The sequence below is a fragment of the Phyllobates terribilis genome, unplaced genomic scaffold, assembly GCF_046119375.1.
Source record: "Phyllobates terribilis strain yellow unplaced genomic scaffold, ASM4611937v1 Scaffold_11__3_contigs__length_659146591, whole genome shotgun sequence".
NCBI classification, from domain to species: domain Eukaryota; kingdom Metazoa; phylum Chordata; class Amphibia; order Anura; family Dendrobatidae; genus Phyllobates; species Phyllobates terribilis.
The window spans coordinates 617585275-617598255 of NW_027362771.1; the positions used below are offsets into that span (position 1 = coordinate 617585275).

General features: G+C 46.5%; 1 protein-coding gene across 1 annotated transcript in view; it reads right to left on the reverse strand.

Moving 5' to 3' along the window:
• CNTROB (centrobin, centriole duplication and spindle assembly protein) overlaps positions 1–12981 on the reverse strand; it is a 44067-nt gene that overhangs the window by 19915 nt on the left and 11171 nt on the right. The window contains exons 11-12 of the mRNA XM_073654526.1: positions 9183–9316; positions 8035–8160 (exon numbers count right to left, since the gene is read on the reverse strand). Coding sequence (XP_073510627.1) covers positions 8035–8160; positions 9183–9316 — 260 coding nt within the window. The remainder of the gene's footprint in view (positions 1–8034; positions 8161–9182; positions 9317–12981) is intronic.

A 12981-nucleotide genomic window follows, 5' to 3' on the forward strand; every position in this document is an offset into this window, starting at 1 on the left:
GGTGGGTGTCCGGTGTATCCAAGTGATGCTAAGAACTATCCTGTGGCCCAGGTGGATGTAAACACGGACTGTGGCACCACATCTCATGAAGTGGCGGTCGTTAAGGACCTATTGCATCCCATAATAATTGGACGTGACTTTGCATTATTCTGGGAAATGTGGAGGAAAGCGGGGACACCTGATTGCTCGAACGACAGCCAGATCGCCCCTAAGGAAACTTACCCGCAGAACATGGTAGATGAGTTTCCCATGTGTGTGTTTGTGGGCGATGAGGATGAGGCAACATCCCTTGAGGCCAATATCCCTGAGCTGGAGGTGTCCGAGGGAAACTTTGGAACTGCCCAACTCAGGGATTTAACTCTGAAAGGGACCTTTGAAAATGTTACTGTGTTAAATGGGGTGCCTCAGGAACCGGGGGCTGACACTCGGTTCCCTCATGTTGCTGTGAATGGGGATTTGCTGTACAGAGTAACCCAGCCAAGGGGTGAGGTAATAGAACAGTTGCTGGTACCAGGGCCCTATAGACGCAGGGTGTTAGACATGGCTCATTCTCATGTGTTGGGTGGTCACCTGGGTGCAGAGAAGACTCAGGAACGAATACTCCAGAGATTCTACTGGCCAGGTTGCTATAGAGAAATAATGAGTTATTGTCGTTCCTGCACCACATGCCAGATAACCTCCCCGGTGGCCCACTTCCGCAGTCCCATAGTGCCCCTACCAGTCATCGAGGTTCCATTCGAACCCATAGCAATGGATCTAGTGGGGCCTCTGGTCAAGTCCGCCCGAGGGCATCAGTATATCCTGGTGGTATTAGATTATGCTACACGGTATCCGGAGGCTGTACCACTACAAAACTCCTCCGCCAGGTGTATAGCCCAGGAGTTAGTCCACATGTTTTCAACAACTGGGATGCCTAAGGAGATCCTAACAGACCAAGGAACTCCATTTATGTTGAAGGTCATGAGGGAATTGTGCAAGACTTTGAAGATTGCACAACTGAGAACCTCCATGTACCATCCCCAGACGGACGGACTGGTCGAGAGGTTTAGCAAAACCTTGAAAGCAATGTTTAGGAAAGCAGTGTAAAAGGATGGTCGAGACTGGGACTGTCCGCTTCCCTATCTGTTGTTCGCCATCAGGGTAGTTCCCCAAGCTTCCACAGGTTTCTTACCGTTTGAACTACTCTATGGACGACACCCTCGAGGACTCCTGGATGTGGCGAAAGAGTCCGGGGAAGCTGAGACCACTCCATATAGGATCGTGGTGGAGCACGTTGCCGAGATGCAAGAGAGGATTGCCCACGTGATGCCCATTGTGAGGGAGCACCAGCTCAAGGCACAAGAGGCACAGTCCAGGGTGTATAATAGGTCGGCCAGGGTGAGATCGTTCAACCTAGGAGATTGAGTGCTTGCGCTAGTGCCCACAGTGGAGAGCAAATTCATGGCCAAGTGGCAGGGCCCCTATGAGGTGGTAGAGAAAGTGAGGGAAGTCAACTATAAAATCCACCAACCGGGAAAGAGGAAGCCCTACCAAATTTACCATGTTAACTTGATTAAGCCATGGCAAGATAGAGAGCCCGTGGAAGCTCCGTTTAGTGGCTGAGGTCGATGTGAAAGAGGTCAAGGTAGCAGAGTCAGTGTCACGTGCCCAAAAGCAACAGTGCAAAGAGTTGCTATAGCGAAATAAAGACCTGTTTTCGGAGTTGGCAGGACTCACTCAGGTCATAGAGCATGAGGTTCTCACAGAGCCTCATGTTCACATCAATCTAAAACCCTACCGGATCCCCGAGGCCCGCAGAGAGGTGATCTCAAAAGAAGTGAGGCGGATGCTTAACCTGGGAGTCATTGAAGAGTCCAAAAGTGGAGGGTCCAGTCCTATAGTCTTAGTGCCAAAACCAGATGGGGAATGGCGGTTTTGCAACGACTATAGGAAGCTGAACGAGGTCTCGAAGTTCAACGCCTACCCAATGCCTAGGGTAGACGAGCTTATCGAAAGGTTAGGACCACTCTGGACCTCACCAAAGGATATTGGCAAATTTCCCTGTCCAAAGAGGCCAAGGAGAAGACAGCCTTCTCAACGCCAGACGGATGTTATCAATACGTCAGGATGCCGTTTGGGTTGCAGGGAGCTCCAGCCACGTTCCAGAGAGCCATGGACCGGATCTTAGCACCCCACAAAAAGTATGCAACGGCCTACCTAGATGACATCGTCATATTCAGCCAAGACTGGGAAAGTCATCTGGACAAAGTTCAAGCCATACTTGATGCCCTAAGGAAGGCGGGCTTTACTATCAACCCGAAGAAATGTGCCATGGGGATGGAGGAAGCCAAGTACCTAGGGTAAGTGGTTGGTAGAGGGGAAATAAAACCATAAATAAATAAGGTCGAGGCAATCTTGAGCTGGCCACAGCCCCTGTCGAAGAAGCAGGTCAGGGCGTTTCTAGGCATTGTGGGCTACTATAGAAGACTTGTCCCTAACTTTGCCCTGATAGCAGCCCCACTGACGGATCTTCTGAAAGGGATGAAGTCGGCTATGGCCAAGTGGTCCCTGGAAGCAAAAGCGGCCTTCCAGGAATTTAAACTGGTCCTCTGTAAACAGCCAGTCTTGTAGGCGCCCTTCTTCTCCAAGGAGTTTGTGGTCCAGACGGATGCATCGGATGTCGGGCTGGGAGCAGTCTTGTCCCAGATTAATGGAGAAGAACATCCTGTAATATACCTCAGTCGGAAGCTCTCCACTTGTGAGAAGAACTACTCCGTTGTAGAAAAAGAATGTTTGGCCATTAAGTCGGCGTTAGACACTGAGGTATCACCTGTAAGGTAGAAGGTTAGTGTCAGACCATGCCCCACTGAGGTGGATGCGAGAAAAGAAGGGGAACAATGCCAGAGTGACTAGGTGGTTCCTGGCTCTACAAGATTTTAGTTTCCGGGTAGAGCATAGGCCTGGAAAACAACATGGGAATGCTGATGCCTTGTCAAGGGTTTATTGTATGGTGACAGTAGACTTTGGGCATGGGGGGAGGGGGGGGGTATGTAAGGTGGCTGCCGGACAGGTCGTGGATGGGAGGTATGTGTCCCTGAAGTGCCAAGCTTCGGTGATGTAGGACTCGGAAAAAGCAGGCTCCAGCACACATAGTGCTGAGAGGAATTTAATGGGCCGCTTGAAGCTCATCAATAGAATGCCAAGAGTGTGCAAAGCAGTCATCAAAGCAAAAGGTGGCTACTTTGAAGAACCTAGAATATAAGACATATTATCAGTTGTTTCACACTTTTTTGTTAACTATATAATTCCACATGTGGTAATTCATAGTTTTGATGCCTTCAGTGTAAATGTACAATTTTCATAGTCAAGAAAATATCTTTAAAAGAGAAGGCGTGTCCAAACTTTTGGTCTGTACTGTACATATACACTGCTCAAAAAAATAAAGGGAACACTGAAATCCCCCCTCCTAGATGTGAATGAATGAAATCTTCTCATTGAATACTTTGTTCTGTAGAAAGCTGAATGTGCTGACAACAAAATCACACAAAAATCATCAATGGAAATCACATTTATTAACCAATGGAGGCCTGGATCTGGAGTCACCCCCAAAATTAAAGTGGAAAAACACACTACAGGCTGATCCCACTCTGATGTAATGTCCTTAAAACAAGTCAAAATGAGGCTGAGTATTGTGTGTGGCCTCCACGTGCCTGTATGACCTCCCTACAACGCCTGGACATGCTCCTGATGAGGCTGAGTATTGTGTGTGGCCTCCACGTGCCTGTATGACCTCCCTACAACGCCTGGGCATGCTCCTGATGAGGCTGAGTATTGTGTGTGGCCTCCACGTGCCTGTATGACCTCCCTACAATGCCTGGGCATGCTCCTGATGAGGCTCAGTATTGTGTGTGGCCTCCACGTGCCTGTATGACCTCCCTACAACGCCTGGGCATGCTCCTGATGAGGCTCAGTATTGTGTGTGGCCTCCACGTGCCTGTATGACCTCCCTACAACGCCTGGGCATGCTCCTGATGAGGCTGAGTATTGTGTGTGGCCTCCACGTGCCTGTATGACCTCCCTACAATGCCTGGGCATGCTCCTGATGAGGCTGAGTATTGTGTGTGGCCTCCACGTGCCTGTATGACCTCCCTACAACGCCTGGACATGCTCCTGATGAGGCTGAGTATTGTGTGTGGCCTCCACGTGCCTGTATGACCTCCCTACAACACCTGGGCATGCTCCTGATGAGGCTGAGTATTGTGTGTGGCCTCCACGTGCCTGTATGACCTCCCTACAACGCCTGGGCGTGCTCCTGATGAGGCTGAGTATTGTGTGTGGCTTCCACGTGCCTGTATGACCTCCCTACAACGCCTGGGCATGCTCCTGATGAGGCTCAGTATTGTGTGTGGCCTCCACGTGCCTGTATGACCTCCCTACAATGCCTGGGCATGCTCCTGATGAGGCTGAGTATTGTGTGTGGCCTCCACGTGCCTGTATGACCTCCCTACAACGCCTGGGCGTGCTCCTGATGAGGCTGAGTATTGTGTGTGGCCTCCACGTGCCTGTATGACCTCCCTACAACGCCTGGGCGTGCTCCTGATGAGGCTGAGTATTGTGTGTGGCCTCCACGTGCCTGTATGACCTCCCTACAACGCCTGGGCATGCTCCTGATGAGGCTGAGTATTGTGTGTGGCCTCCACGTGCCTGTATGACCTCCCTACAACGCCTGGGCATGCTCCTGATGAGGTTGCGGATGGTCTCCTGTGGGAACTCCTCCCAGATCTGGACTAAAGCATCCGCCAACTCCTGGACAGTCTGTGGTACAACGTGACGTTGGTGGATGGAGCGAGACATGATGTCCCAGATGTGCTCAATCGGATTCAGGTCTGGGGAACCGGCGGGCCAGTCCATAGCTTCAATGCCTTCATCTTGCAGGAACTGCTGACATACTCCAGCCACATGAGGTCTGGCATTGCCCTGTATTAGAAGGAACCCAGGGCCAATGTCTAAATGACGTCACCACAGGTCTTTTTAGACCATCGCAAGCCGTACAAGAGACCGGACGCATCGCTGAGGATACCGGGGGGCCATCAGAAGGTGAGTATAATGTATATTTTTTATTTTCAATCTTTTTTTTTTTCAGGTTCTATGGTACCTAGGTCTGGATGAGTCTCCTCTTCTCCAGACCCGGGTACCATCCGCACATTGAATCGCTTCACATCAGCGTGTGCACATGTAATGATGCAGATATTATGCGTTTCAATGCAAGTCAATGGCGGCAATTATGCTGCGTGTCCGCAAAATTAATGGACATGCTGCGTAGTTTTCCGCAATGATAATCCGCAGCATGTGCACATGCGGATTATCAATGGGGACCATGGGCCACGTACAGTACAGACCAAAAGTTTGGACACACCTTCTCATTTAAAGATTTTTCTGTATTTTCATGACTATGAAAATTGTACATTCACACTGAAGGCATCAAAACTATGAATTACCACATGTGGAATTATATACTTAACAAAAAAGTGTGAATCAACTGAAAATATGTCTTATATTCTAGGTTCTTCACAGTAGCCACCTTTTGCTTTGATGACTGCTTTGCACACTCTTGACATATTTTCAGTTGTTTCACACTTTTTTGTTAAGTATATAATTCCACATGTGTTAATTCATAGTTTTGATGCCTTCAGTGTGAATGTACAATTTTCATAGTCATGAAAATACAGAAAAATCTTTAAATGAGAAGGTGTGTCCAAACTTTTGGTCTGTACTGTATTACCAAGCGTTTTCGCTGCAGAAATTCCGCGGCAAAAACGCTTGAAAAACGCATAGTGGGCAAACAGGCTTACAAGCTCTCCGGCCAGAACGAGCTCGCTGATGGATGTCAGGGCTGTGGAGTCGGTACGCCAAACCTCCTCCGGGTCTGACTCCACCGCACTGCCTCACTACTGAGCGTGTACATTAAACGCAGCACAGATTCATCTCAACTAAAAGCCGGGATCCTTAGATCAGGAACAGAACAGAGATTTATAGGACATTTCACAACTTTCCCAAATTCTTATCAAAACCTTTACAGCACATCCTGCAATGTACTATGGTACCAATTTATTATATATTTTAGCAGTCGGTCTATTTAATACAGACTCCATGACTCCGACTCCGCAGCCCTGGATGGATTCTCAGCTAACTCATTCTGCGGCCAGGGTGCAACACACACACACAGGATGTACAAGGCAAATGCTGCAAAATTGGTAATGAAATCAAAATGCTGAAAAATATTTTGAGCCCCAAATACATGCAAAAATAATAATAATAAAAAAAATGATTCTACAAAAAGGTGGAAAACTCCTTTAAACTTTATATAAACCTAAAAACTTACCATCTAAAAGGGTTGTACCGAGATAGCAGAGTTATCACATACTCACAGCGAGTTTCCCCTTATGTTCCACAGAACGGGGCTCCGCAGTGCCCCATCTGAATGGAGCAGGCGAGCGTGAGATCCAATGCATTGTCTATGGTTCTGACCACAGCTCAGCCATCTGCGCTAGCCCCACAGACAGTGAAAGGACTGGCGGTCAGTGAAAGGACTGGCGGTCAGTGAAAGGATTGGCGGTCAGTGAAAGGACTGGCGGTCAGTGAAAGGATTGGCGGTCAGTGAAAGGACTGGCGGTCAGTGAAAGGACTGGCGGTAGGTGAAAGGACTGGCGGTAGGTGAAAGGACTGGCGGTCAGTGAAAGGACTGGCGGTCGTGCACGCTGAGCCCAGTTCGTGAACTGTTTAACTCCCACTGGTTGGTTTGAACAGCAGATCGCTTGCTAAGTTGGGACAACCCCTTTAACTCCTTCTCGACCATATAACGTTAATTTACGTCATGTGAGGTGGAACCATACCCTGCAGATGCCAGCTGTGTGGCACAGCCTGCACCGCCACTGATCGGCCCCCTCTGGTGAACTCCTCAACTCCGCTTGTGGCGGCCGTATTGGTCCTATGAAGAGAATGTCATTTTGACTACATACTGCAATACAGTATATAGCGCCATTAAAGAGGTTGTCCACTACTTTTTATCCTTAGCATACAATATCAATGTCTGATAGGCAGGGGTCCGACACCAAAATCAATAGGCGCTGCCAAACCCGCCAATCAGCTGATATCGGTGTTGGCAGCGCCGGCCACCTGCCGGAAGTAACGTTGGCAGCACCGGCCACCTGCCGGAAGTAACGTTGGCAGCACCGGCCACCTGCCGGAAGTAACGTTGGCAGCACCAGCCACCTGCCGGAAGTAACGTTGGCAGCACCGGCCACCTGCCGGAAGTAACGTTGGCAGCACCGGCCACCTGCCGGAAGTAACGTTGGCAGCACCGGCCACCTGCCGGAAGTAACGTTGGCAGCACCAGCCACCTGCCGGAAGTAACGTTGGCAGCACCGGCCACCTGCCGGAAGTAACGTTGGCAGCACCGTCCACCTGCCGGAAATACTCACTTGCCAAGCTGCTCCATCTACTTGTAGTGGCTGTTGCAGAGTGCTACACATCCGCATCCTATTGATTTGGTGTCGGACCCCTGCCAATCATACATTGATGACCTACCCTAAGGATTGGCATCAATGTGAAAGTAGTGCGCAACCTCTTTAATTCCACAGCACTTTACAGACATCTTCATCACTGTCCCCACTGAGGCTCAAAATGTAAATTCCGCATCAATATGTGTTTGGAGTGTGGGAGGAAAACGGAGGAAACCCAAGCAAACGTGGGGAGAACATACAGACTCCTTGCAGATGTTGTCCTTGATGGGATTTGAAACCAGGATCCCAGCACTGCAAAGCTAGAGAGCTAACCATTGTGCCCAGTGGTTACGTGCCCATGAGCGCCCTTATAAAACTAAAAAAAAAAAAAGTTTCATAAAATATTAAAAAAAAAATTGAAAATACAGAATTGTCGTTTGTATCTCCCTAACTGGTGCAATAAGAAGTGATAAAGCGTCACACGTACCCAAAACCCCTCAATAAAAACATCAGCTTGGATCGCAAAAAAAAACAACCAAACAAGCGGACTCACTTCAGCTCCAAGTGCATGAGGACGTCTCGATGGCGTCGCTCTCGCTCCTGTAATTCGCCCTTGAACTGGGACATCTGGCGGCACAGCTCGGCCTCGTGCTGGGAGGTCACATCCAGCAGCTGCTTCCTGGGACACAATATTTAGGGTGCGGTAAGTCTAGGGCTAAGTTCACACTGTGAATATTTGGTGCGTTTTTAATGCTCCAGATTTCCGGTACCTATTAGTTATCGTGCTTTTCGGATAAGACGCACTTTTTCCCCCCACCAAATTTTGGGGGGAAAATGGTGGTGTGTCCAATAATCCTAATGTAGCTTACTGGGGGGGAGCGGGGTCCCAGGAGGCAGGAAGCTGGCGGCAGGAAGCTGGTGGCAGCAACGGCACGATGCTGCGGGCCCCACTCCACCGCAGCCGCCCCCTCCGGTAAGCTACTGTAAAAGTGGACTATGTTCACATGACGCGTTTATGACATTTTTTACAGTACCAGCAAAGCCCCCATTGAAAGCAATGAGTGGTGAAAAAAAAAACACCGCCTGCATCAGGTTCTGCTGGGTTTTTGGTGCCAAAACCTACTGAAGTTGAATTCTTTTTTTTTTCTGCGCTAAACTTTATCAGCATGAACAAGAGGCGAACGAACACTGACAAAACCGCAGTAAAAAAAAAAAAAAAAAAAAGACGCAGCAAAAAAAACTGCTCTTTTGAGGGAAGTTCTTGACTGCCAAGAGAGCAGAAAAAAAACGCAACGTGTGAACAAAATGCAACACCATTTTATTAAAAAAAATAAATAAAATTTCCCCCTATTTTCCTCCCTAAAATTTGGGTGGCGTCTTATGGTCCAGTGCATCTTATAATCTACAAAATACAGTCATTTAGGTTGTGATTTTTTTGCGAGTACGTCCCCCCCCACCACCATCACTTCCGGTTTTTGTCTCTCTTTGGAATCCGGTTTTAATTCCTCTTTGATAAAACTTTATTGAGAAAGTCATGTGCGGATTTACAAGAGTTTTTTTTGCATCTCATTCAGGTCTACGGGGAAACTCCACAAATAAAAGACATATTTATTTTGTGCCCATTGATCTGGATGGGAGCTCTGCAGCATTTCTAGTGTTTATATAGCCGTCTGTACACTCATAGCCCCCCAGCCCCCCTACCTGTGATGGTCCCGAACTGCGCACAAGTGCTGGGCGCTTTCTTCCTGAACCGCACCCAGTCTCTCCGTCATCACCTCTTCCAGCCTCATTTTCTGCTCGCTTTCAATCCGCACTTTCTCCGACTCGTTCCGCGCCTACGATGAGAAGTTGCAAAAGTAGTCGCCTTAACCCTTTCACGCCGTTTTCCTCTTCCTTTTTTGTTAGGAAGTTATAAGGGTTAAAAGTTGACCGTCGATTTCTCATTTTTCCAACAAAAGTTACAAAACTTTTTTTTTTTTTTTTTTCGGGACCACATCACATTTGAAGTCACTTTGAGGGGTCTATAGGACAGAAAATACCCAAAAGTGACACCATTCTAAAAACTGCACCCCCTCAAGGTGCTCAAAACCACATTCAAGAACTTTATTAACCCTTCACATGCTTTACAAGAATTAATGGAATGTGTAAGGAAAAAATAAAACATTTAACTTTTTTTTTTTTTTTTGTAATTCACAAAAATGTTTTACTTTAGACCAGTGTTTCCCAAACCCCGACCTCACAGACCCCAACGCATCGTGTTTTCAGGATCTCCTTAGTATTGCACAGGTGAGAGAACCTGTGGAAGTTTCCGATGCCTTAATAATAATTCTATTACCTGGGCAATACTAAGGAAATCCTGAAAACATGACGTGTGGGGGGCCGTGAGGACTGGAGACCCAATTTTTTATTTATTTATTTTTTATTTTATTTTTATTTTTTTTTTTTTTTTTTTACAAGGGTTACAGGAGAAAATGGCCCCCCAAAATTTGTTGAGCAAATTCTCCTGATCACACAGATACCCAATATGTGGGGGAAAATCACTGTTTGGGCACACGGCAGTGCTCGGAAGGGAAGGTGCGCCATTTGAGACTTTTTGAATGTCAAATTTGCTTGAATGATTAGCGGACGCCATGTCGCATTTGGGGAGCCCCTGACGTGCCTAAACAGTGGAAACCACCCCCACAAGTGACACCATTTTGGAAACTAGACCCCTCAGGGAACTTATCTAGATGTGTGGAGAGCACCTTGAACTCCCAGGTGCTTCACAGAAGTTTGAGCCATGAAAATAAAGAAGGAAAAAAAAAAAAAAAAAAGAAAAATATCACATTTTTTCCCCACACAAATGTTTTCTAGCAGCATATTTTGCATTTTCACAGGAGTAACAGGAGAAATCGCACCATGCAATTTGTTGTGCAATTTTTCCTGAGTACACAGATACCCCATATGTGGTCAAAAACTACTTTTGAGGCACAGTGCAAAGCTCAGAAGGGAAGAAGCGCCATATTGGAGTTCCGATTTTGCTGGACTGGTTTGACGGTGCCATGTCACATTGGCGGAGCCCCTGACGTGCCAGAACAACAGAAAGCCCCATATGTGACCTCATGTTACAAACTACATCCCCAATGTATTCATCATATTGACACCACAGGTGGGTCCCAGCATTTTATACCATTGGGCAGTGAAGAAAAAAATAATTACATTTTTACCACCAAAATATTGTTTTAGCCCCAGAATTTACATTTTCACACTGGGAAATAGGTAAAAAAAAAAGGGCACCAAAATTTATCCCACAATTTCTGCTGAATTTAGAAATACCCCATATGTGGCTGTGCAGTACTGCTTAGCCATACAGAGAGACTCGGAAGGGACGGAGCGCTATTTGCCTCTTGGAGCTCAGATTTTCCTAGAATAGTTTGCAGACTCCATATACAGAGCTCCTACGTGCTAGAAGAGCAGAATCCCCCCTCAAGTGACCCCACTTTAGAAATGATACCCCTTTGTGAATTTATCTGCAAGTGTAGTGGCGATTTTGACTCCATAGGTGTTTTCCAGAAACAAGCAGCAGCAGATGTTGCTAAGTGAATATTGCAAACACCCGTTGTAGTGACAAAAACGTTGTAGTGACCAGAACATTATGCCCGGCTCGTTCTTCTGGAGACATGCACCCATAAATTAGGCGGACGCTCATTGCTAGTGGAATGCCGAACATGTGGACGCTAACTTCGGTTAAGGCACACTGTGCAGCTCAGAAGGGAGGGGGACATTTGGATTTGGGAGCGCAGAATTCGCTAGATTTCTTTTGGATGAGGAGCCATTTTGTTTTTTCATAGCCTTTGTGCTACCAGTGACGTGGAAGCCCTCTATATTTCCGTTAACAGATGAAGGATCTGAGTGGGGGCTTTTTTTGGGAATGGAGTTGAAGCTTTTATTGGGAACGTTTTACATAACATTTGGGATCACATTTATCCTGCGCTCTACGCTGAGCAGTTACATTGGCATTTCCATCTAAATCTCCGAGTGACGCGATTCAGATGAAACTCCATTCACTATGAGGCAGCAGAGTTACTCTGGACTCCGTCTGGCCTCTGTTCAGAGTCGTCCTTTTCAGAAGAGCACAAAACTGTGGCCGACGGCACTTTTATGAACGCCTAATAAAAAGACAGATACTGCTGGATTTGTGTTGAGCGAGTGTGCTCGTTTAACCCTTTCACAGAGCATGCAAGGGTGCTTACTGAGTAGCTTCGGCGTGCTCGTATATTATGTTCGAGTCCCTGCGTCCATATTATTTACAGCTGTAAAACAGCCTCAAAACATATGAAGGATTCCTTAACAAACAAGCAATCCCTGCAAGTGTTCAGGCTGTCTTTACAGCTGTAAGTCATGAAGACACAGGGAATGGAACATAATTTACGAGCACGACGAAGATACTTGGCAAGCACCTGAGCATGCTCAGTGAAAGAGTTAAATGAGAACGCTCGCTCATCACTACGCCAGATCAAAGGCCAGACAGCATCCATGATGCCTCCCATCTGCCTCATTACAGGGAGTGTTCTGCCGGAAACCCCGGCGTAAGTGCTCAGCGCAGAGTGCAGGATAAGTGTGAGCCGAGCCTTACTACGATCTATGGGAGGCAAAATGAATAAAGCAAGGTGAAGAATTGATTTTATTTATTTTTTACGCCGTTCCTCGTGCGGTATAAGCGATTAGGTGACTTTATTCTTCGGGTCGGTGCGATTACATCGATACCGAGTTTATATCGGGTTTTTATGATTGACAGATGTCACACACTAAAAGACGGTTTTTATTGTAAAAACAAGTTTTTGCATCGCCATATTTTGAGAGCTATAATTTTCCCATATTTCTGCCGACACAGAGTCATGTGACGACTTATTTTTTTGCGGGACGAGTTGACGTTTTTATTGGTACCATTTTCGGGCAAATGACATCTTATGATCGCTTTCTATTCCGTTTTGTGGGAGGCAGTATGAACAAAAACCAGCAATTCAGGAATTGTTTTTTGGGGATTTTTTTATTCTGTTCCGCGTGTGGTAAAATTGATAAAGCAGCTTTATTCTTCGAGTCGGTACGTTTACAGCAGTATTACATTTATAAAGCATCGTTTTTTTGGCCTTGTTTGTCATTATTTTTTTGATCGTGTTCACTGAAGGGGTTAATTAGTGGGACAGTTTTATAGTCCGGTTGTTCCGGACGCGGCGATACCAAATATGTATGTATATTATATTATATATATATATATATATATATATATATATATATATATATATATATATATATATATATATATATATATATATATATATATATATATATATATATATATATATATATATATATATATATATTACACACACTTTCTTTATTACATTTTATTACATTGTCCCACTGTGGGACATCAACTTTCCTACTGTGATCTCAAAGCAGGACCTGAGTGGCCACCTTCCTGAAGGACCCCGCCGCCATCTTGGGACCGGGGGGGGGG